The sequence below is a fragment of the Rhizomucor pusillus genome, assembly GCF_041956525.1.
Source record: "Rhizomucor pusillus strain CBS 183.67 unplaced genomic scaffold VTP01scaffold_23, whole genome shotgun sequence".
NCBI lineage: Eukaryota > Fungi > Mucoromycota > Mucoromycetes > Mucorales > Lichtheimiaceae > Rhizomucor > Rhizomucor pusillus.
In genome coordinates, this window is record NW_027192165.1 from 218,892 (window position 1) to 242,779 (window position 23,888).

The 23,888-nt window shown below is 43.9% G+C and overlaps 8 protein-coding genes across 8 annotated transcripts; 5 read left to right on the plus strand and 3 right to left on the minus strand.

Annotated features, from left to right (window-relative positions):
• Positions 1 to 46: 46 nt before the first annotated feature.
• VTP01DRAFT_5606 (uncharacterized protein) lies at positions 47 to 680 on the plus strand (the record flags this gene model as incomplete). The annotated part of the gene is made up of 4 exons (XM_069384417.1): positions 47 to 86; positions 154 to 298; positions 376 to 496; positions 561 to 680. The coding sequence occupies 4 exons, from the start codon at positions 47 to 49 to the stop codon at positions 678 to 680; spliced, it is 426 nt and encodes a 141-aa protein (XP_069235274.1).
• A 334-nt stretch (positions 681 to 1,014) lies between these two features.
• VTP01DRAFT_5607 (uncharacterized protein) lies at positions 1,015 to 2,495 on the minus strand (the record flags this gene model as incomplete). Its single annotated transcript, XM_069384418.1, has 5 exons — positions 1,015 to 1,078; positions 1,146 to 1,236; positions 1,290 to 1,444; positions 1,503 to 2,295; positions 2,354 to 2,495. 5 exons carry the CDS (start codon positions 2,493 to 2,495, stop codon positions 1,015 to 1,017), a joined length of 1,245 nt encoding a protein of 414 aa, XP_069235275.1.
• A 2,198-nt stretch (positions 2,496 to 4,693) lies between these two features.
• VTP01DRAFT_5608 (mitochondrial 54S ribosomal protein uL22m) lies at positions 4,694 to 5,657 on the minus strand (the record flags this gene model as incomplete). The annotated part of the gene is made up of 5 exons (XM_069384419.1): positions 4,694 to 4,941; positions 5,008 to 5,209; positions 5,297 to 5,453; positions 5,514 to 5,574; positions 5,639 to 5,657. The coding sequence occupies 5 exons, from the start codon at positions 5,655 to 5,657 to the stop codon at positions 4,694 to 4,696; spliced, it is 687 nt and encodes a 228-aa protein (XP_069235276.1).
• A 660-nt stretch (positions 5,658 to 6,317) lies between these two features.
• On the plus strand, positions 6,318 to 8,458 carry VTP01DRAFT_5609 (uncharacterized protein; the record flags this gene model as incomplete). The annotated part of the gene is made up of 9 exons (XM_069384420.1): positions 6,318 to 6,573; positions 6,633 to 6,695; positions 6,763 to 6,814; positions 6,875 to 6,942; positions 7,012 to 7,124; positions 7,176 to 7,325; positions 7,389 to 7,895; positions 7,960 to 8,163; positions 8,222 to 8,458. 9 exons carry the CDS (start codon positions 6,318 to 6,320, stop codon positions 8,456 to 8,458), a joined length of 1,650 nt encoding a protein of 549 aa, XP_069235277.1.
• Positions 8,459 to 8,740: 282 nt separating this feature from the next.
• On the plus strand, positions 8,741 to 13,201 carry VTP01DRAFT_5610 (uncharacterized protein; the record flags this gene model as incomplete). Its single annotated transcript, XM_069384422.1, has 14 exons — positions 8,741 to 8,803; positions 8,867 to 8,896; positions 8,954 to 9,007; positions 9,081 to 9,160; positions 9,219 to 9,435; positions 9,499 to 9,693; positions 9,761 to 9,907; positions 9,969 to 10,060; positions 10,124 to 11,129; positions 11,193 to 11,775; positions 11,840 to 11,956; positions 12,013 to 12,262; positions 12,325 to 13,018; positions 13,070 to 13,201. 14 exons carry the CDS (start codon positions 8,741 to 8,743, stop codon positions 13,199 to 13,201), a joined length of 3,660 nt encoding a protein of 1,219 aa, XP_069235278.1.
• A 184-nt stretch (positions 13,202 to 13,385) lies between these two features.
• Positions 13,386 to 16,775, plus strand: VTP01DRAFT_5611 (uncharacterized protein; the record flags this gene model as incomplete). Its single annotated transcript, XM_069384423.1, has 21 exons — positions 13,386 to 13,532; positions 13,591 to 13,686; positions 13,755 to 13,803; positions 13,868 to 13,902; positions 13,962 to 13,979; positions 14,039 to 14,258; positions 14,329 to 14,388; positions 14,453 to 14,549; positions 14,605 to 14,694; positions 14,760 to 14,835; positions 14,897 to 15,112; positions 15,172 to 15,295; positions 15,347 to 15,447; positions 15,506 to 15,639; positions 15,691 to 15,847; positions 15,901 to 15,999; positions 16,063 to 16,239; positions 16,296 to 16,413; positions 16,478 to 16,528; positions 16,585 to 16,638; positions 16,696 to 16,775. 21 exons carry the CDS (start codon positions 13,386 to 13,388, stop codon positions 16,773 to 16,775), a joined length of 2,199 nt encoding a protein of 732 aa, XP_069235279.1.
• A 1,547-nt stretch (positions 16,776 to 18,322) lies between these two features.
• On the plus strand, positions 18,323 to 21,384 carry VTP01DRAFT_5612 (uncharacterized protein; the record flags this gene model as incomplete). The annotated part of the gene is made up of 15 exons (XM_069384424.1): positions 18,323 to 18,464; positions 18,523 to 18,693; positions 18,751 to 18,925; positions 18,980 to 19,109; positions 19,171 to 19,350; positions 19,406 to 19,540; positions 19,606 to 19,716; positions 19,779 to 19,872; positions 19,935 to 20,281; positions 20,337 to 20,381; positions 20,440 to 20,585; positions 20,643 to 20,767; positions 20,829 to 20,932; positions 20,987 to 21,130; positions 21,190 to 21,384. The coding sequence occupies 15 exons, from the start codon at positions 18,323 to 18,325 to the stop codon at positions 21,382 to 21,384; spliced, it is 2,244 nt and encodes a 747-aa protein (XP_069235280.1).
• Positions 21,385 to 21,538: 154 nt separating this feature from the next.
• On the minus strand, positions 21,539 to 23,820 carry VTP01DRAFT_5613 (uncharacterized protein; the record flags this gene model as incomplete). The annotated part of the gene is made up of 8 exons (XM_069384425.1): positions 21,539 to 22,263; positions 22,322 to 22,444; positions 22,506 to 22,639; positions 22,703 to 23,052; positions 23,121 to 23,229; positions 23,301 to 23,347; positions 23,409 to 23,639; positions 23,713 to 23,820. The coding sequence occupies 8 exons, from the start codon at positions 23,818 to 23,820 to the stop codon at positions 21,539 to 21,541; spliced, it is 1,827 nt and encodes a 608-aa protein (XP_069235281.1).
• Positions 23,821 to 23,888: the final 68 nt, after the last annotated feature.

The following is a 23,888-nucleotide window of genomic DNA, read 5'->3' on the forward strand; positions in this document are numbered from 1 at the left end:
CCGCAGGATTTTTTGCGTGAATCTTTTCTTTTCGCTACTATTGACAATGATTGCACTTCGATCTATCGTTCGACCTGCTGCTCGCGGTATGTCTTTCTTAGCAACTCTGTGAAGGGGCTCCTGTGACTCATTTTCTTTTTCAAAACGAGCTAGTTGGCGTCCATCAACAGCAACGCATCGCGCGTTTCCATGCAGGACAGATCCGATTCCAAACAAAAGCAGTTGAAGCCTCCGAGGAGACTTTCGAGGAGCTCGTTGTCAAGGCTGAAAAGCCCGTTATCGTTGATTTCTATGCAGAGTGAGCACCGTTTTATGATGCATTCAGAATTGAAAATAAGAACAAGAATGACTTATTAATGCAACGCACGAGTTTAGCTGGTGCGGTCCCTGCCGTGTGCTCGATCCCTTGCTGAAGAAAACCGCTGCCAAGTACCCTGACATTTCTCTTGTAAAGCTGAATGTGGATGATGCCAATGCAACTGCACAGAAATACCAGGTTCGACCGTTATCCGTAACATCGCAGAGAGAGTGTGTGTGTATTAATAAGCACCGCAAAATAGATTGCTGCCCTTCCGACTTTGGTCGCGTTCAGCAAGGGCGAGCCCGTCGATCAGATCGTCGGTGTCCCTCCGGGACCTAAGCTTGAACAGTTTGTAAAGGCGCACGCGGAACGCAAGTAGAAAAGACGTCGTTCGTAGTGAGCGTTTTATATGTTTTAAATAGAATGATAGAAAAAAAAAAGAAGGGCATATGAAGAATGCATATACAAACGAGGAACATTGCAAGAGAAAGAAAAAATGTGCAAAACGTGAAAGGTAGAAAAGGAGGAATTAAATGATGAAAAACTGTACTAAGACGAAAGCAAGTTTTGAGTTTTTGGGATGGGAGGGGCCATTAGAGGAAAAGGGGGTTGTGCAAGCAAAGAGGAATACCCAGATACATATAAAGAGAGACAGAAACGAAGAGAGAATGAAGGAGGAAGAAGGGAGGGGATGATAATGCAAAGAGCAAGGTTTACAGCGAGTTGACAGGATACATCTTCGCAAGCGCTTGCTTTTGCAGCACTTGTTCCTGGAACCTACATAGCAAAGATTAACGAGGGCACTTATTGGGAGATGTAAGCACGGAAATAGCATTGGACTTACTTGCGCAATTGTTCATTCTCGCTCACGAGTCGCTCGAGCTCAGCCAAGATGGTAGCTTGCGTGTTCTTGAGATGCTGTATATGTTGTACGGCTTTGCAAATAATTATAAGCGTGAACTGATCTTTCATCAGTTATTAAACCTACTTCGATGCAAAAGAGCTACTTTGCTCATTTTCTTATTTAAGCAACTTGGAAGCTCGTTGCGTAAATCTTCAAATCCATCCTTGATTTGAGCCCTCCGTTTTTGCTCGGATTGAATGTGGATCTGACGCCGAAGTTCAGAGTTCGATAACGTCGACCTTTCAGGAGTGCATGAGGAAAGCAGCTTTTCGGAACTCGAAGCAAATGCATACATACCGCTGCTGCTCTACGGATGTCTCTTTCCATGCAGCGGTGTCGCTTTGCACGGCATTCGGTTGAACCTTCTCTGGATTTCTGCTTTGTTCCGAGGTGCCCAAGCTATGTGGCTGCTGCTTCTGCTGCTGCTTAACTGTAGTGTGCTCCAAACTCACTACAGGCTTGGGTGTACCCGGGTTACCTTGGCTGGCAACCACAGCGGGGTTGGGCTGCTGCTGCTGCTGTCCGCTGTTATCCAACGGATATTCCAAGAAGTCAAAGCAGGACGTTTCGGCGCCGGCCATTTCTCTAGACGAAGAATAATTCTGCTGGTACGTCGTAGATACGGTAGTGGACGTGCGTGAAGAAGAACTTGGAGAGATTGGGGTGCACGGTATCAATGTATGATAACCGCTGGCACCAGCACTTATTGACCCGATGAGGACGGGGCCTGGCGCAGGAGAGGCACAAAATGACATTGGACTGAGGGGTGTATTTTGTTCCAAGCCGCTGGTGCTGCTTTGATATACCATCAGAGTGTTAGCATTTTGCGAGCATTCTTCAGAAATAGGTGTCGTTTGCTGCTGATGTTGTTCAGATTTCAAGGCCTGGAAATCTAAAGCAAAGACCGATGCATCCTCGGGCGCCAAAGATGTCAATTGATGGTTCTGCGAAGAATATACGGCATCTGAGAAATTTCCATCTGTAAAACTAAAGCCTGAATCAGTGTGCATGGCGCCATCTTCAACGCAAGGGCTGCTGCCCTGGATTACGGATGCTGCGTCTGTGTAGCTGGCTACAGAACAGTCGTGCCCTGGGAAGAAGTGTATCTAGACGATTAAACTTCCAATCCAAAGAGGTTCGTCACGAACGCCTCAACCGACCTTGGAACATTGAAGACGTATTGAAAGCAGCAGGCCCTGAAAAGTCTTGTTCAAGATATTCAGGCCGAGTGTTGCTGCCATCCATCCCTGTCATCATCATATTGTTATCACTGTAAGAAGTCAGAGTCATCGCGGTGTGGTGGGGAGAAGAAGACTTGTCACTGAATTTTGTGTGCAAAGTGTAGATGCTTTCAAAAGACAGCAATGAAACGACGGTAACGGGAGAAGAAAAGGAGAGTGTGCGTTCGATGAGAAGGTTGCGAGACGTGTGCTTTTGCGAAAAGGATTCGGTGGGAGAGGTTAGGGAAATGAAGGAATAGGAAGAAGGAAAACGTTTGTCAGAAAGCCAAAAGAGAAAAAAAAAAGCAAAATATTTTGATGATGGGTGAATCAGCCCGCGTTGGTTTACTGCTACTGGGCATAAAGTTGCTACTGATAGGATCATCGCTGTGCTCGGAATGACGCGTCTACTGCACCGTGGATTGGGAAAGTACCCACCATTTTGTAAGGAACCGGTATCGTCTAGGCTGCTGATCGAACTGCTTGGTGCTGCCTGACTCGCATATGCATGCATACGGTTATCAACACAAATTGTCCCCAATCGCGTCACGGGAAACCATTTCGCGCGCGGGGACCGTGGATAAATCATAGAATGTCAAATTGTATAACAGAAACCAGCATCCCATCTCTCCAAACTACTTTACCTTATAGGTATCTGCCGTCGTCCTCCTTACTTGTCCTTCCTTTCCTAACACCTTTCTGTATTTTCAGTCGCATATTTGCTTCTGATATCCTCGCTCAGTACAATAAAATCGATCGTGTCTTGAGCATATGTAGATGAAGAGCTCTTCTCAAAGACTTATTGCTTGGCGAGCAACAAGGTTTTACATACGTCGTCGGCCATTAATGCACCTGTACGCAAAATTATTACGCGTAAGCCGATTGTTTTACGCCAACGTTGTCTTTGCAGTGTACGATACTGTCGTGCAGTAAAGTATTGGCCAAATACAGTACTATTTTCTCGATACATAATATGCCGACAAGAACGAGTAGCAAACATGGAGACTAGTCGCACCATTTACATTGTAACGACGTATCTCTTGATTTCGTGACGAAAACGCGTCTGCAACGCAGATTTGCACGTAACACATAAATAGAACAGCCATTTTCTAAGCTTGAAGAAATGATTCTTTTCATATACTTTTTGTACAAAGGATATTCCTCCAAAGTTACGCGACTGACTCTTCTAGTTTCGAGAGATAACTCGATGTGCAAGCTGTAAGGGAAAAGCACGATACAGGGGTCATGGCTTCGTATCTGTTTCTTCTGAACCTGGCTCCTGCATCAGCATGTGGTACAAACCTGCTCATTATGTGAAATTTCTAACGATCTTACGTTAGAGACTTGGCCCACCCAATACGGAAATAGGCTATCGATTTTGCTGGCATAGAAAGGCAGTACATATTTTGACACCTCGCCGACTAAGTCACAGCACTTAATAATGCATATTGCTAAGGTTACTCTCTACAGTTGGATGCAGCATCGTAGCAGTTTTGGAAAAAAGAAAAATGTTATCCTAAATTGATCGGCACCATCGTGCAAACTAGAACCGTGGTTAGTCCTGTACGTAATCTGCTTAAAGGGTTGGAGAATAATGGCACCATCTTGGAGCATATGCAGGGTCCAGGCTTCTTCGATACTGCGTTGCAGCTCGATACGTCGCAAACTACATATCTCCTTGAAATGATCAGCGTGCGCCAGATTGCAGTTCTAGTCTCTCAAATCTTGGGTCACAGTAACACATATCATCATCAGTTATGCATTGACGCACAGAGAGCCCACTGAGCAGGCAGATCTCAGGCGCATATATATATCTACGGTTGCTGCCTCAAAGAATCACAGCAAACTAAACGAGGATAACTTTAGGCCCTTTTTTTCCTCATCAGTGGCCTGAATAACAAAGATTATGATCACGTCGACATTTCTGCCGTGAGCCTTAAAAGTCCCCTAAGAACGATGATAAATGATTATGCATGGAAGCTGTAGCAAATACATAGCGTCTCGAGGGACCCTGAACCTGACCCTGCCAACACCACTGCCACCGACCCCGAATAGCCACCTAATAGGAATTGATGGTAAGTTTACAGGCGTGAATTTTACCTAGACATCTACATGATTCTCATTCCACCTCCAGTACTTTCTGCTCTACATGCATCTGGCACAAGACAGTAATGTATTTACCCCAACCTTCCCGAAGTCTCGCGGGACGAACGTATCAAACGGGTAAACACTGGATTAAAACTCTTATTTACAAATATTTCTAATTTTCTACCAGTTATAGAAAGGCTTGGGGTTGTAGATCGGTTTGTCTTCTACTAAAGGTGTCCAGACCTTCTTAGTTTCCTTCCAACCGCGAATGTTTCGTCTAGAAGACTTGTCGGCTGTTTGCTCGACTGGAGCGGCTTCCTTGAAGATGAATTTGATGTGTGCTCTCGGGATGTCTCTAATACCAATGCGACCCTGGGCGTGATATTTCACAGTCTTTCGGTACTGGCCTTTTCCAACCCACGCTTGATCTATTGACAATGTCAAATAAATTAAAATCAGATGTTGTTCTCCTCCACTGTAGCTGATCAACATACCGATGACAAGGTTCTTCATGCCCTTTTGTAATTCGGCGTTTCGTCTGGCGAGGACAAGGTTGCTAAGAATACGCTTTGCTGCCTTCTTTTTTGAAAACTCCATCTGCTTAATAGCTTCGTCGATGTGTAAACCTGCAATTTGTCGTGCAAGCATGTTAAGTTTCCGGGGTCGTGCCTTGAAGTTTGCCGAAGAAATTCGATACTGTGTGCCATTCCATAATAAAAATGATTTGTCACGTTAGTACACAGAAAGATGAGTACGTATCTGGTTTTCTTTGTCGCATGTTACCTCTTTGGCCGCTTCCTTCTTGTCGCTGGTTGCTGCTGTTTCCGGTTCCACTTTAACGCTGTCGAAAAGTGACGAAGCACCTACGTCCGGTCGGCTCGTAAGCGATACACCCTGTGGAGCTTCCTTATTGGCTAATCGAGGTAATGCGATCGAAAAGCTAATAATAAGACGAATGAGCGCTGAGCAACGTGAATCGATATTGTATCTGCAATCGTACCGAGCAATCTGAGCAGAGCGCAGTGACGACGACCATTGAGACAGTGGCCGAAGAAGAGAAGCTGAAGGTAACAGTTAGAGACATTTCATTCTTGTATGCCTGTTGTTGCCCTGGAAAATACTCACTTAGAGATCTCTGTGACATGTCGGTTGTGACAGGTAAAAAAACTGTTGTGGTCCGAGACTTTCAATTTTTCGTTGTTGAAAATGAGAGCTGGCTCCGAAATTTCTCTTGTGACGACAGCAATGGTTTCCAAAGAAGTGGTGCTCGCTTGTGGGATGAAAACGATATTCCATGTATTAATGCATATATATGTTACGATACCTCTAATATTAAGCTTGATGTACAATCAGCAGAAAATCATCGACAAATGTTGGCAGCAAGAGAATATGCCGGCCTCGTAGTAGAAATTCGATTCAATTATCTGTTAAGGAACATTTCGCATCACTACTTCAAGCATCAACTTACCGAAACTCGGTCTATCCGGATTGGCAATACCGAAAATGATCCAACGAAAGGGCCAATAAGTAAATCAATACACAAAAATAAGGAAAAAGTTCACAGTGCAAGAGTTCCAAGCAACGACTTTGGATGGAGCAAGCACGAACTAGTTATAAAGACACTAGAAACAAGTACTCATAAGCTCCTTTTGAGCCCTCGCTTTGGGTATAACAACAGCTAATCATGATTGAAATTGGCAGACGGCAGAATCTGCTAGGAGCTTAAACCATGCGGAGTTAAGGATGCAATGCGCCTGTGCACATCGAATCGTCTTTGGTTTGACTCTTACGGTCCTTACACAGCATGAAGTCAAATCCTTCACGGCAATACAGTCCACCAGCACCTATGTCGTCGCTGACGGCATCCTTCTATCGTCAAAACTCATCTCGAAATGGCTCATCGTCGGCTCACGGTTCAGCTTTGAATCTTCCAGACACACACGATCTGTCCAGCATTAAAGCCGATCTGGAGAGTATCCTACCGCATACAGAAATGCGCTTGCAGAGGCTAAAGGAAGACATGGAATCACTGGACAAGAGCCTGGGTCGTCGTGACCAAGGTGAGTCTGCTGATCAAAAGTGACCGTTTCAAGGACTGTTGCTCACAGTTCTTATATAGACAAGACAAAGTCAGCAGGAGGAGGTCTTGTCGATAGGACGCGTGTAAAGCAGGAACCAGGAGGTTAGCGATAGAAAGGAGACACAACTGCAGTTTGGACTATACTTGGTCTAACTATGCGTATTTGCAGAGGATCCGTCGGCTTTGCATTCATCCTCGAAAAGTCAGATGGACAGACAAGCGTAAGTGGATCACAATGTACATTCTGCAGATCGTAAACTGGATTGACAAATATAAACTAGGGCTTTGGAGGCTCTGCGACGAAGACGACGGAGGGAGGATATGGATAGCGCGGATGAAGATACAAAAGGTAGATGCAACTGTGTATACATCAGGACGTGCGCAGAGACTTACGTTAGCCATGAATCACGCACAAAAGCCGAATCGCCGCAACATCTTGCAAAGGTCAAAAGAACAGATAACGCCTCGTCTGCAAGCTCTCGCAATGCATCGCCACCTCCTGCACAGAGAAAAAAGAAAGCCTCTAAAAATGTAAGGATATCAGACAATTGCAACCTAAGTGACTGTGCTAAAAGATAACAGGTGAACCAGAAACAAAATAATGCGAATCATGATCTCGACTTTGTTCGTGTCAAACCGAAAGATCAAGTACCTATAATGACGTTCTGGTCAGCCCTTGAACCTTACTTTCGCCCGCTGACAGAAGATGATCGCAAGTTTCTGTTAGAAAAGGTCAGCAACTTCCGGTGTTTCAATGATATTATTTCATGCAACTTACATTGCTGGAAATTAAAGGGCGACGATGTGCAACCATATCTGCTTCCACCACTAGGTCGGCATTATCGAGAAGTTTGGGCAGACGAAGATCGAGGTATTTCCCCACACAGCAGCAGTAGCAGCAGCAGTCGACCAGGTTCACCGCTTAATCGACGCGATGACGCTCAAAAGTCAGAAAAGGGCGATATCGCTTCTAATGAACCACCAGCAAGATATTTACGATCAAATGTGCAGATGTCAGAAGATTATCTACTGACAGAAGATCTGAGTTGCGGGAGCCTCTCTGAGAGACTCTTAAGCAGCCTCGTCATCGAGGATATTGTGGATGCAGATGAATTGAAGGCTCTCATTGCCGAAAACGACGTAGGAGACAGCGAGGGTATGGCTGTTGATGCAGAAGATACCATACATAAAGAGGGACGGACTATCGTAGAGCTGTCTTACGAAGCACCAGAAGAAGTAGTGCATTTTGAGGAACGGTTGAAAAGAGAATTACGATATGCGGGTCTTTTCGGAGACGATGATGTAATAGATCAAGTGTCGTTCGCAAGTATCCTTTGGAGAAAACATCTAATCATTGAACTACTAGGTGGACTGGAATGCACGTGAAGACGATGAAATATGTGCAGAAATTCGACGTCTTGGCCGAGAACTCAAAGAACAAGTGGAAACCAATGAATTTCGAAAAAAGCGATTGTTGGAAGTTGTCGATCAGCAGTTGCAATATGAGCAATACCGCAGTGTATTGGATACCCTAGATGCACAGGTAGAGCAAGCGTACGCCAAGCGCTTCGTAAGTATTGAAATTATGACCTTATTTCGAATGTAAGCCGCTGATATCCTTTGAACAGCGTGTTCCAAAGTCCAAGAAACGAAAGTCAGGATCTGCACCTCGGGCGACTCTGTCTGAGAATGCTGTCAGTGCAATGGAAAAGAGGAAAACTTGGGTTAACTCGCTCGGTCCTATATTTCAAGACAAAAATATGGTGATGCCCTCCAAATCAATATACAGCACAGATGAAGATATGGAAAGCAATGCTGATAACACCGCTCAAAGTCAATCACCCACCTCGCAACCGCAACAGTAACTACCTAGCTTTCCGAATCAATTCTTTCCTTAGCTTTTCCTTTCCTGTAAATTTACCCTTGCTTTACTTGTTTCGCTTTACCGTTCCTTATGTCTATTGTTTGCTTTAAAATTGTCAGTCAGTAAAGAGAATATCACTTTCGTTCGGCTATCATTTCCTTTTTTGTGCATTTTCAATGCAGCTCGGACCAGTGGCTTGGGGCGAAAAAGTTACCTGCCCAGTTGGGTCGTCTTAGAACTTCGGATCGTCTCGAAAAGCAAGTCAAAAAAATCGGACGACTCAATGGAGGCCAAGTTTGAAAAGATACGTGGCCAGGTTAACTCCAAGCAGGAGAACCAGATACTGGTGTGTATATACTTTTTCTGCATAGGCGGTCTATATGTTGCTAAGTTTTTGATAACTCTGCAGTATGCTCGAACGTTGCTCGCGATCGAAGAGGTAGCGATTCCGAAACACAACGTTAATCGACAACTACACTGACGTTTGAGTAACTAGACAATTAGAGAGCAGAATGGTCAATTGACACCGACGGCATACTACGGTGCTATTGTGAGTTTTTATCAAAAGTTGTGCCTGAAGAGCTACTGTCCCGGTCTTAACGAGGTTGCGCCCTGTTTCGTAGATGACGACTTTGCAAGCGACGTCAGCGGACAACGAAGTAGCAGGAGCTTTAGTTTATTTGCTCGATGAAGTGCTTCCAAAGTATGTTGTGGAGGGCTAATTACAGTGATCTTGAAACTTACTAGCTTTCTGTACGCAGTCTTCCGCAAGCTGTAGTGCGTGCAAAGTTCAGCGACGTCCTTCCGGTTCTCGAGAAAGTATATGAACAGCATAGCGAGGAGCAGCCTGTCGTGCGGTCTATTGTTGGATGTCTCCAGGAACTTTTGGTGAATTTGGATGCCGCCATGTGGTCAATTCCTTTCGCCAAAAAGTCTTACCATCTGTTGCTGGTATTGAGCGCTAATGCATCACCAAAGGTTGGTTCTGGAATTGAACAAGGAGCAATTTGAAGGTTAAAGTCTTACGAATCCATGACAAAGGCGAGAAAAGGCGCACAGGATGCCATTAGATATGTTCTTTCTCGACCGCCGCCTCCGACAACAGTTCATCCAGCAGCAGGCATGACGGCCGAATTTGTACTTCGAGTATTACAGGAAGCTACCAAGTTGGATCAGCACGCTGCGCAGCAAATACTTGCGCTTTTAAAGACCATCGTGCCATACTGGCCTCCAAACGTAAGGACGACAATTTAGAACCAAAAATTATAAGATAGTGCTAAAACTATTTTTTTTTATTCCATAGCAATTCGCTGTTCTTTGCCATACGTTGCTCCAGCTGCCAAAGTTTAACAATATTTTCTTGACGAAAGCAACCTTTGAGGTTTTTGAAGCCCTTTTTGACGTTCAAGAGACAGATATCGATCAGGACAAATTTGCTACGCTCTTGAGGGTGAGTGCTGAAAAATGAAGGTGTGATGTAGAGTGGCCTAGATATTGATCCAAATTAATAGGCTATTTGTGACATGAAACCTGCAGCCATCGACGAAAGATTGCTGCCAACTTGGCTACTCATTGTCAGCAAAGCTTTTCCAGCCTATGCAAAGTATGGATTTGGAAAATAGATGGAAAACATGAAAAACTAATTGGGCTTGTACTTTTTTTGTAGGATGGATGCCAATCAGTGCGCTGCCGAAATTTCAACTGTTTTCGAAGTGATTTTCGACGATTTCCGACAGGAATCACGCTGCTACAAACAAATTGCAAACTGCTTGAGCCAACTTGTCGAATACTGCATAACCGATGATATGATCCAGCGCGCGAGCAACGGCGAAACTAACGGCTTAACTCAAATTATCTCTGCAGCTGAGAGAGGTCTGGGTGTTCATTATCAACCAGCATGGAACAATGTCATGACAGTTCAGCAAGCTCTATTCCGTCGACTACACCGCTCAGCTGCACCTCTCATGAACGAATGCGTTGCACTTTTGGGTGAACTTCGTTTGTCGCCTGTAGAGTCATACAAAGAACAGCTTGACAAGACACTCGGTGCTGCTATTGAAACCATGGGTGCAGAGAACTTCCTTGCAATCCTTCCTCTCAACTTGGAGGCACCAAACTCTTCGACAGCTGTTGGTCGAGCTTTCTTGCTGCCTTTGCTGAAGTCGTATCTTACCAACACCTCGCTCGGTTATTTTGTAAACGTCTTGATACCTCTGGCTGATCGACTTCACGAAAGAGGCCAATCCGCCGCTGATCGCGAACTCGCTCTACAGGCAAAGGTTTACGAAACGCTTGTCAATCAGATTTGGAGTTTGGCACCGGGATTCTGCGATCTGCCTACTGACTTGACCTCCGCTTTCAACGATCAAGTTGCGGAACGTTTCAGCTCTTTGCTCTACACTCAACCAGAACTACGCCCAACCATTGCGCAGGCACTTCAGCTGCTGGTCCAAAAGAACGAGGCTCTCAAAAATTCTGGTGCAACAGATGATGATTTGAAGAAGGCATACGGCATAACCAAAGCTAAGGCAGCCGAGAACATCAAACATATGAGCAAATTTGCTGTCAACTATTTGGCCGTATTTTTCAACGTTTTCAGTCAGATCGCTCCTGCGTACCGAGGTTTCCTCAATGAAGTCATCAAGAGCTATTTGGGAATTGTTTCAGCAGAGGTAATACTGAATTGATGCAGTTATCTTGTTTGGCAGGAGATCGACCCATTATTCTGTATGTAGGAGGTCAACTCTACGTTCAAGAAGGTTCTCGGTTTGCTCTCCCAAGCACTTCAGGATCCCAATCCACTGAAGGCCAGCAGCGATCAAACGGCATTGGCACCCATGTCCCATACAATGCTTGACTTGGCTGTGATTATGATTCCATTTTTGGACTTAGAATCCGCTGAACTATTGTACAACGGCACAATGACATCGCTTCTCGATAAGAAGGATGATCCACTGCTGCAAAAGAAGGGATACAAGGTATTGCGACATTTGCTTTCCCAGCCTGTCGGTCAACAAGTTGCCAGCAGTCGTATCTCCGATTTAGAATCTAAGCTGTTGCAAGAAACCGAGTCATGCACAGCTTCTGCTCGCAAAGATCGTATCAGAACACTTTTAGGCGTTGTTTCCCTCCTTCCCACCACAGATCTCCACTTTATACCGGCCATCTTGTCTGAGGCTGTTCTTGGCACAAAAGATACCAGCGAAAAAACTCGAAACTTTTCATTCTCGCTGCTCATCGAAATGGGCAAAAAGATGAAGCAGGGCGGTATCATTAGATCTAGTCTAGTGGAGGGCATGGATGAAGGTGTGCCCGATGGTAAGTGGCATTGTTTGTAGCATAATCATTGCAAATCAATTGACCTATTTCGCTTTTCTAAAAGCAACGGCCAGTATCTCCGAGTATTTCACCATGGTTACGGCCGGTCTTGCAGGCACGACCGCACACATGATTGCTGCAACCATCACGTCTTTGTCGCGTCTCTTGTTTGAATTTAAAGGTATGTCCTCCTTTTACGTTGAATGATATTTTCATCTCTAACTAGTAACTGCTTAGATGACTTGCCGATTGACACGGTTGTTGAACTCTTACAAACCATGAATATCTTTGTTGCATCCACCAACCGAGAGATCGTCAAGGCTGCGCTTGGTTACGTCAAGGTCTGCATTGTTATCTTGGATAGCATGCTGATTGAATCCGAACTTGGAGGCATTATCGAAAATCTACTTAAATGCAGCCATCAAACACGTAATCAATTCAAGCCGAAAATCAGACACATCTTTGAACGATTGATAAGAATCTTTGGGTAAGTTTTGAACGACATGTATTAATTGCGAACAATCCTTTTAATCACTATTTTCTATGTAGATATGAACGTATCTCGGCACTGATCCCTGAAGAAGATAAGAAATTAATTACCAATATACAAAAGCGTCGCATGCGAGCAAAGAGAAGAAAGGTAGCTGCTGAAAGCCATCACAGCGAAGACGATGAGGAAATGGGAGATGCTCGCGTATCAGCAAGGAAGACCAGTGCTGGCTTCCACGATGCGTACGAAGAAGTTTTGTACGGCAGCGAAAGTGAATTGGAAGGAACGGATGATGAAGGACAAGGCCCTGTCAAGGCTGCCAGCTCTAAAAAGAACAAGAAGAAGCAAGGCAGCGCTGGCGATGCTTTCATTCGCGAGGGCGATGAAGATAGCCCGCTGGATTTCCTGGATCGGTCTGCTCTTGGTCGAATCACATCCAGCAAACCTGTGCAGCGCAAGGCACAGAACTTGTCCAAGGACGTTAAATACGATGAAGAAGGCCGCATGATCTTTAAAGAATCCGACAGCGAAGCATCCGATTCAGGTGAAAGCGAAGAGGAAGAAGATTATTACATGCAAGCACAAAAGAGCGCAGATGGCTTTGTGCGTACCGCTCGTAACAAGATCAAGTTTAAGAAGGGAGTTAAAGAAGATGATGTTGATGAGGATGATGCCATGGATGTGGATGGATCTGCAAAACGCAAAAAGAAGGCGCAGAGATACGAAGCACTTGGCAAAGAATATCGATCCAAGGTAAGACATTAATACGATTGATCTTGAAAACTGTACTTATGTCTTGTGTAGAAAGCGAGAGGTGATATCAAGGCCAAAGGCAAGGCAGATCCTTACGCGTACGTTCCTCTCAGCAAAGTTACCAAGCGCAAAGGACGCAGCAAAGGTCCAAAACTCACGTTCACTGGCAAACTCAAGCGATAAACACATTCTATATTTCAGCATTTGTATATTCATGTATCTTTTTTATATCATGCGCGTAGAACATAAAGTTACTTTTGTTTTCTTTTCTTCTCTTTTCCTGTGGATCTGTGCCAATTTTGTTGCTCAAGAAGATACGTCCCCGCCCTTGCCCATTCGGTGTTGTCTTTTACCGTCGTGTCATATAATGTTTACTCGGCAAGGCGTCATTCGACTTAGATTTTTGACACCATTCAAGATTGTCCTGCTGATCCTTGTTAAACGCTTGTGTGCGAATGAGATTCCGCGTGAACTGCTTTCCAGCTACATCTTCAAGTTGCTAAAGTTTGCACAGGTAAAAAAATACGCGACATTTCCACGTGTGTAACATTGTCTGTTGATGCACTGGGAAGTTGTCGAAAGCATTGAAGGAGCCCCCACTTGATCAAGTCTACGCGAGTCTACGCGAATTTGACGATGAGAAAACTGTGAAAGATATTCAAACAGATGTAGGTGTACATCGTCCTGTCTCTCTCGGGATAAAAAGAAAGATGTTCACCTCCTTGCCTTTTGCCAGATCGAATCATATTCCGATCCATACAGTTTACACATGTTTATGGAAGGAAGTAAGCACGAAACACTCTGTGCAGAGCCCTTTGACCAAAGGTAAACCTATAATACTTCGTCTAGCAATTGCGAGTATTCTGGACCTCAGATTTGGCGCGGTAAGAGTATTGATCAGTATCGTTAAGCATCGCCTCAAGTTTTAACCTTTTCGGCATAGGAAAATGAGATTGCTCTCGTAAGGATTACTGTACTGTCTAGATAGATTAATTACCAAAAATTATAATATGGTTCTAGGGCAAAGCAAGCGTGCTAGGACTATTTGTTAGGCGATGTTTGGTTGAATACCATCGAACTTCATTTCCTGACCGGACAAAGCTGTTTACCATTTTCAGGCTCTATGCGACTGGTTACACGATAGACCGTGACAACATTAGCTACGACGAGACCGGAGAATACTGCCGAAGCGTGCTTGTTGACGATCCTCTCATGCCAGGCCAAGTCTATGAATATGAGGGTACAGAATATTTTGCCAGCTTAATGTATATCAGCTTCTTTGGTGATAATCTTTCCTTCTTGTTCTTTAGGATGGATAACCGATAACAAGATAGAAAAGTTTCTGGGAAGAGAAGCCGAAAAGATCGAGAGTAAGGACAGCAATGGATACATGGTATTGATACTCTGTACACGTTGACTCCATTTACATCTTAGAAACCGGCTCCAGTGATATCTCGCCTAGTATGCTGCATAAATATATGTCATTTATCGAGCAACAAGCTCCAGATATTGGCAGAGTTCATCAGTTACGGTAGGTATGCATACTCTACTCTACTGTAATCTTTTGCCTGACAATTGCTGAATAGTTTCTTGAACTATATCCGGACCGGTGAATACGAGGCAGCAAATGATAGTTTGCGAAGATTTTTCGACTCATGCCTCGACGTTCGAGATATGTAAGTAGTCATGTATGTGATGAGCTTATGAACGAACGGTAAATGCTGACGTGCTATTTTCCAAGACCAATATACCAGTACGCCTTGCTGAACCTCGGAATCATGGAAGTAAAATTCGGACATGCTTCACAAGCACTAGCCGTAAGTTGCTCATTTGTTATTATCTTTGAAAAAACGGTAATGTATATATAACGCATCTCAGGTGTTTGAGGAAGCTTTGAGTATGGCGCGTGATCACCAAGATCCGGAATGCTTGAATGAAATATTGAGCTGGGTGCGGTACATACAAGGCATAGAGAGCAGCCAGGTTGAGCGATACCCACTATACACTGTAAATGAAAACACTGCGGCGAATACAAACGTCATATTCCTGGAGATAATGAGCAAGCTGGCATTTGCCAGAGAACTGCTCCGTAGAGTAAGATGCTTGATAATCGATCAGTGAAGAAAAAGCAGCTGACTATGCACTGAACATAGGGGGACTCGCCGGAAGAGATCTTTGAACAAATCCAGTATAAACCTCAGCAAAGTGTAGTGGATGATGATGAATTTGTTTGTAAATCCAAGCTTTTGCTGAAATCGTTCCTGTGGAAATATTATGGTATGCATATTAAATGGCAGATCGAGCGCAATTTGACGTTTACAAAAATAGGTGAATTATCTTTATCCAAGATGTATCTCGATGCTGCCCTTGACATAAACGTGAGTACTTTTGACGATGCAGAGAAAACGTGTATTCTTGCAGCAGAAATGGCAAGTAGATTTCTGGTATTCAAGGTTAAGATGCAGACAATAATGTGAATATATACAGCATGCGGATACTGGTGAATTTGAAAAAGCATTTTCCTTGTTAGATCGATTAGCCGAGCGGTACCCTGATCAATGCGAGATGTCTCTGGCATGGAAATATACTGTTTGTCGTTTACGGCATCGTCTGGCTCAAAGGTAGCAAATTTGATATAGGAAAAAGTTGACTATTTGCTGACGTTAACCAAGCAATGATTACAGCGTTCCTGAAACGAAATCTCGATTGGAAGTATCCACGGAGAGCGACGTTGCCGCTTTTGTTTCAGCAATGACGCCAGATCAGTATTCTCATGCAGTTTATGAACGTGCACTGGAAATGAGTGAATATTATGATAAAACAGAAGAGGTACAGAATGGTAAAATATGGTGGCGATGCATTTTTCTAATTACTATTACAAGGCGACCTTCATTTTACAAGAGCATTACGGGGTAGCAGAAAAGAGCAACAATAAGAATGCATGTATTGATAATCTCCTGGCAACCGGTGACTTGTTAATGGTAATTGAGTAACCTCCGGCATTCAGACAGTTTTTAAACAAAAGGGGGAATCTCTATTCATAGATCAAAGGCAACTATGAGCAAGCAGCCGCCTTCTATGATAAAGCGGTTCTGTTAAGTCACGAATCTTACAATATGCTAAAATACTATGCGGCTACTGTAAGCAAGGTAGAGGCGCTTTTGCATACGAATTCCTGGGATAAGGATGTGAAGACCATGCTCGACCAAATTGCTCCCAGTGTAAGAGTTGAGGATGAAAAACATTGCATTTCGCTCAATATTTTAAAATATTATAGATTCTCGAGAATGGTTCTCTTGATCTGAAAGGAAGATTTTACAAAGTTTACAGTCAGTTGCTTTTCTTGACTGAAACTGAACGTTCAAAAGCACAGGAAGTGAATTTCGACTATCCCGGTAGGTAAAATTGATACGAAAAGAGGCCATAGCCTTGATATTGACAAGAATGCATATCCTGTAGATGATACAGATAGTGTTGATGAGTATGAGCAGTCAGATAGTGACGACGAGGGTTAGTTTTCTCTTGTCAGCTAGGAAGCGTGTAGTGGCTTACATTCGCAATGCTAGATATTACCCAAAGTGCGGATAAATGGCTATATTATGCGGTGAAAGCGAAGAAAGGTTCGATAGTTCACGGCATCCAAAACCGCAGGCAGGCAACTGACCTTAGCAATGTAGCTTACACCACAGCCGAGCGCATTGACAAGGCGGAAGAAGTACAGACTATGATCAGACGCTACAAAGAACTGCAACTGTAGGATAATACTTAGTCTATGTAAATATAGCAGCAACACACGGGCGTTCTCGGATTCTATTAAAATGTTCGGATTCTCATTGGAAACGAGACGGTACTCTGTAAGGTGAAACATGTACAATCAATGCCAGGGGAGGGGAATTATGGATTTCGAATACGAATCTACAGAGAATAAAAAATAATAATGGAAAACAGAATAACTACATACAATGAAATAATATGAAGGGGAGAAATATGTAAACAGTCTATATACGAATGTTGTCGTTGGCGCATTCAGGGCATTGACCAGTTTGATTATTTGGCTGGAGAGACACCAATGGATAAACGATGTTGTGTCGGTCACACTTTCGATGGCAACGTGTGCAATAGTCATTCGGATCGCTGCTCAGTGCTCTGTTGCAATAGGGACAAGCTCGACGACAAGATTCACAAAACCATCCTGGACCCAATGTCCGTCCGCACTCGCCGCATAGAGGCGCTTCTCCGTCGTCTTCGGATGCATTGTCACGCGGTGGATCGGCATCGGTGTGTGGTTGAGAAAAGAATGTTATTTTCGTGTAAATTTCAGGTTGTAAACGTGGAGGCATGATCTATTTAGCGTGTGAAGACGCATATTTTTACCAAAAGAGGGAGCTGCATTTATACCAAAGTGGGGTGCCCTGAACGATGGAAGGTGAAAATTTCTTTTTACGAAATCATGACTCTACACAGAAGGCTTCAGTCCTGAGTCTAAACATTGCAGTCGAATACCGCTTTCCAAGATCTGAACGACCGATATGCAGTCTGTCCTTGCCGTGAGGCACATCCCTGTAGAGTTTTCCAACCGGTTTCATCCAATATCGAAATACTCGTTCTTATTCAGCACGATTAATTTATTGGTACCTGCTAGAAAAATAAGCATTCATTCTTTCCATTGCTGCTTAGTTGTTCTTACAAGAAACTCCTTTCCATCATGTAGCAAGCACTTTACTAAAGTATAACTTTCAAGAACTTGCAGAAAATCTTCTCTTTGATCTATTATGTAGCAATTCAAAATGGATACATACACCGGCAAATACAGGCGTAAAATGCAGCGAAGTCAGCGATAAAGTGACGAATACCCGATGTTTACTGATGTGAAAATTACTAGATGGTCGAATGCCGCCTGCTCGGTGCTTCAAGCATCATGGCTAAAAAGACCACAATTGAGCATACGGATATGTCTGGCAGTCTATATTAGTATAAGGATTCTCAAACACTAAATATCATGATTCTATTCTGCTGCGCTCCATAAACCATTTATGAATGTCGTATCTCAAAGCCAATCGCAAAGATATGCTCAAAGTAGCCTGCATCATTAAAGATCCCAAGCGTGCACTGTGTTTTGAGTATGAGAAAAACTGCGAATTTCTGCTTGTGAGCAAACGGGCAAAACCGAAATTTTCTATGGACCTACTGGGAGCGGAGAAGACGAACACGCTCTTGTGCCACCACAGACGCGTCCCGGCGCGACGATCAATCCCGCTCGTGTCAGTTATTTCTGCTCTACAGCACACACTTTGACACGACAGTATGGAGGAAACTGAATCGTCACCCTTTGACCAAGAAAAAGCGTACATTCTTGCGACTTGCACGGCGCTCGGCGGTTTTGAAGATCGTCAAGTTGGCCCCGATGAATTCGTTAAAGTATACAGTCTAGGCGACCAGGCTCTCGGCAAGTAGCAAAGTTGGAGCATGATCACGAAACAAAGTACTAACCGTTGGTAATGCAGGATGTTTGAAGGATCTCAAAGCTGCTATCCGTGCCCAAGCACAAAGTCCCGTAAAGACATTCTTGGCAGCAATGTACGAGTACAACTTGTTGGAGAACGATCTTGTACCTATTATTCAGCTCCACAAAAATGATCGCTCTGAAGTTGGCCTCCGTTTTGTTCTGGCTTGCGGTGAGTGCTTGACATACATGATTCTTAAGCCGCAGGTTGCTGATTTACGTATCACAGTGGAGCTTCTCGTTCCAATGACATGGCCGCTTGAAAAGCCCAAACATATGGATGATGAGGAATATGATCCCAACCAAATGGACCGCTATCGAAAGTTTAAAAAAGCCTTGTTGGAACCTGATGTGCTAGAGACAATTATGTATCTGCTTGTCGGTCCACTCAGTACCCCGTACAGGTAGCGTTGAACAAGTCTTTCGTATATCTACATATCCGTAACCTTTTGCCATAGAGAGCGTTCAACTTACGATCATACTATTATCCGCCTTGTCCTTTATCTATTTCGTAACTTGACAGTTATCCCGGATTTGAATGCTTCCCAATCTGTAACTGGATCATCTGCTGATTTGACAAATTTGCAAGTATGTTGGCCGCAGCATATACTCGGCTTATACACGGAGAGACTAACAACTATACTTCAAGGAAAAAATGGTGCTAAGATTTGCAGAAGTTGGTGTATTAGAGCTCCTACTGGTCATTGGTTCCAATAGCATGGAGGCTGGCGTTGCAGAGTGGAATGTCATTGTACTGGAAATGCTATACAATATCTTGCGTCACGTACAGCCAAGAGAGGTTTTCATCCTTAGCGAACAACAGAGACAGGTATGTAGCTTTAAACATTTCATGCTGGATATTCCTGTATTTATTCGCTCCTTAGGGCCACAGAGGTGGAAGTTTAACTGAGAAATTAAGCCATCTGCTGGACAGGGAAAAGACAAAAGTACGCCTGCAGCACAAAGATTTACCCAGTCGGCACAGCAGATTTGGAGGCACATATGCCGTCCATAGAAATGTAAGGGAACAACCTTGGTGGAAAAATGCTCCTCGCGCGGTCGATATTAAAAATAATATCGTTAGGATGGACGCAGATATGTATTCCATAAGCAGACGGCAGGATATAGGAACCTTGGTGTCCTCATCGATGCAGAGAAGAAGCCAGATATGCGTGGCCGGAAGAGAAAAGAGATGGTACATCCTACATAATAGCTGCGTAGAAAACTGATTTGAATATTGACTACATCTCTGCTTAGGATGAAGTGAATGTACACATTACATATCGAAACCGTGAAGCACTAAAAAGGCTGAAGGAAATGGCTAGAGGCTTTCTGGAAAATTCATTCAACTGCAAGTAGCTTGCTATATCTAATGTATCCTCTGCTGGCGGCTAATGATTTCCTTTCCCACAGCCTTTTATCGATCGATTCGGAGGGATATTGAACGAGAAGATCCGAAAATAACGGAGAAAGACTATCCTCAATATTTCTATACAATGCAATGGTTCTTGGAATACTTAGTGTTTGAAAAGACTGCTCAAGACAAACGAAAAGAAAAGGAACAGAACGATACACCATCGGAAGAAGCTCTATTGTTACCATTAAAAATGCCGCAAACCGCAGCTAAAGAAAATGAAGAAACAAGCAGCGAAGACAAGCAGGATGGATTCCTTTTTGACTATGATTTGGCAGCCACAGCGTTGGATTTAACGACCTGTCTTCTTTGTCTGCGAAGATTGAGAGACGCCATCGATAAGAAGGTAGAATAACCTAAGCCGAGTATGTTACGCGAATGGACTCAAGATGAATGTATAGATATGGTTGGATGCGCAAGTTTCGGCAGATTGTCTTCGTCAAATGGTAAACGTCTATCGGTAGCAAAGTTTCAAGACGCTGGATCTAACTGCAGATTTTGTAGTTAACGATTATTGGCAACATGGCAGTATCCGAAAATCAGGAACACAAAGATGTGGCGGAATATATTCAGAGCAACATTTTCCACGAGAGTACTAATTTGGATGTCATTGTGGACCTTATACGTCGCTATAAAAATCAATCATACGGGTATGCAGTGAAATTATACGTTGCAATTTGTCAGCTCTCTTTAATCCTCTTTAAAAGTTATCTGACTAGTGCCGTTCAATTGGTGCACATTGTATTACGGACGCTCGAGAAATACGCCAACAAGAAGCAAGTGTTCTTTGTGAGAAAAGGTAGAAAAGGTCTTACATCGAGGAAGTCGCAAGGTAATGATAGCAGCAGAAGAGGTCCGAAAACTAGTATGTATTAACAAAATACCTTCGGAAGCTGATGGCGAGGACGTACCGGAAAGTGATCCAGAAAATGATGATGATGATGAAGAAGAGCGAACACCGACAGAACGCATCTTTCGATTTGAACAGTTTGAAAAGGTTAGATTTGTCAGTAACACGGCACCCTCAAATTAGCATACTAACGGCAACTAGAAATTTGCAACGTACGACGTTATACAAGTATACTGCACCCTTCTTGAGCGATACCAAGAATTGGATCAAGGTCCGTTACATGCCATCGTTAGCCTTTTCCACAGAATCATGGTGAAACGAGGAGTTGAGCACATATTTTGGAAGGTGAAATATAGTCCACTTTGTATCTTTTTCCACCGCTGACGTCTGAAATACCATTGTAGTTACCGATCCTCAATCTATTCTCTCTCATCCTTACCGATGCAAGGTACATGCAGCCGACGCCTGCTTTGAAACAGTTGGTGGAATTCATCAACTACTGCACCCGTCAGTTCTTCAAACGTGCAAAAGATTATCCGTTGCTATTCGTTGAAGCTCTTTTCATCAATGCAAACGTTGGAAGGATCACCGACGACTAAATCCCCATCCTTACTTCCAATCGCTGTAAATAGATAATACCTCATTACATAAAAAGTACATATCGTATATGCAAGAGCAGTTTATTATTATCGATGCTATGTAAGGAACAGATAGAACAGAAGAAGAGGAAGAGTAACAGTCTTGTTTTGATCATTATCTACGATCGCTGGCCTTTGAAAAGACGACGACACCAACGATGACAGCACCCAAGAATGTAATGGCAGCTGGCAAAAGCAAATCTTGTGCGTTCACAGAGCCTTTTTGGTGGCCTCTGCGCTGCACGTGCTGGCTCTGCATTGGCGTTGGTTCGTCCTTGGAATGCACTTCAAGCAGAACTCTATTTTGACCTAATCGTTCTGCAAGGTTGACTGCTCCGGAAACGTCGGCGTCAGAGTTAATAAGGACTTGGTCACCGTCGTCGTCTGTGTAATACACCTGTAATTTGCCTTCATATTCTTTTCCAGCCTTTTCTTGTATGGCCTGGTATAGAAGCGAATAGTTGTCGCGTGATGACATGAAACGGTGTGTTTTGCCGCTGGCTGAGGTAAACTTAAAAGCGAACCCGTCTGTGCCGTGGTGTTGCTGGTGTTGCTGGATATCGGTATCATTGAGACTAGATTGGTTATCTTCGCGGCGCTTGTTGTTACTGCTTCCACTATGCTGACTGTGAGCAACCATGCTCGCTGATTCGTTGGGAGTTATCTCTGGAAAACTCTGAAGTTGAGAAGATCCTGGATCTGGCGATATGACTGAAGCACCCAAGTGCCGAGACGAAGGTGCTTGGCTGGTTGAATGCGAAGCCGTTGCGGGATCCGATACTTGTGAGTCAGTGTCGTCGGCGGCTCCAAAGCTATCCCAAAACCGAGACCACATTGGTCCTACAGAAAAGGAATAAGTTCTTTTTCTCTCGAAATGCTTATGGTGGTTTGTATGTACCTTCACCGTCACCACCTTGGATGCTGTGAATCTGTTCCAGAGTTGCATATGTAAGTTTGAGAACATCAACCATGCCTATGACAGTATTCTCTTCGATCACAGGAAGGTTTAGATAGTGACCATCTGGCAGAATCAAGAGTAAGCCCGACATAATCCTCGAAGTCGTTACAGAGTCTGGGCATACCATGCATCCGTCTCAATGCTTCTAAAATAGTTGTCTGAGGCGTAGCGGTGTCAGGGTGAGGAGTCATTACGCGAACAACCGAGCATGTATCGGGGTTGAGACCAGGAGCTATAACTCGAAGTACAACATCTTTGCTACAGTTGCACGTAGATAGTTAGTCAGAAATAATATTGAAGATTTTCCTGCTTTTTACGTACGTTGTAAAGATACCAGACAGGCCATGCTTATCTTTTACAAGCACCGCCGTAGTGTGGTAATGTTTCATCAAACGAGCAACTTCTCGCACACTTGTCTTGACACTGACTTCTGCAGGTCGCGAGCCGTCCAAAACCGTGTTCAATTCGGGACAAGACATGCGATCCCGAAGAGTTTCCATGTATTGCACGAGTTGGATAGGGCTGCTGTTCCATTCACGTTCCATTCCTTCAAGTGCATCATACAGTTTCTTTGAAGACCCATAGGCTCGCTCCATCTTGTCAAGTGCTTCATACAAACATTTGGTAATATCCAACAGACCAAAGATATCACCTTCCTCGTTGCATACAGGCTGTTGTCACGATCGTTATTATTTCCTATTCACACAAACGGTCTTCTCCAAAATGCATGTTTTCTTACAAGATGTCTGAAGCCGCGGGCGACCATAAGGTTGAGAGCATCAGTAGCTGAAGTGTCAGATGTCACGCACATGGGACCCTTTGTCATGATCTGTGCGACAGTTGCAGCTCTAAGGGAGTAGATTCAATATTCAAATTCCAAGTAGAATATTTTTGATACGAAAGGACCAAATTCCCTTACCGTGCATCAATCGATTCAGCCACGACGCGATAGGCAAGATCCTTGGCCTAGTAACCTCTATCAGTTCATATTCGACAGCGTAATCCCTGTGCGAATGGCTCTTCATACTGTAAAGATACCGCTAAGATGGTCCTCCTCGTCTACTACCAACACACAGTCGCATCTTTTGGCCGCCATTAACTGTGCTGCTTCCATAACGAGCATGCTTTCTGATACCGTAAGAGCCTGGAGCGGTTTCAGGGCAGATACAGTGCCTGGCACCTGCTTTCGACTCTGTCGCAATCGAGTGGCTCCTGTCTTCTTTCTGGATAATTCAGTTTCCAACTTTTTGCGGATTGCCTACAAGATCAGCAAAGAATCTCTAGCATAAACACGTTTCAAAAAGTACACGACTTGTACAAACATAGTATACCTCATCCTTTCTTGACTGCCTCAATCTGCTCGCAGTGTCGCTGTGGTCAGCTGCTCTTGCAGACCCTGACACCTGCAATCTTGAGCTTGAGGCAGAAGCCTTTGTCATGGTTATAAAAGCGGGTTAGGGGGGAGAGGGTAAACGTCAACCGACGAACTCATTGTGGATAAAATTAT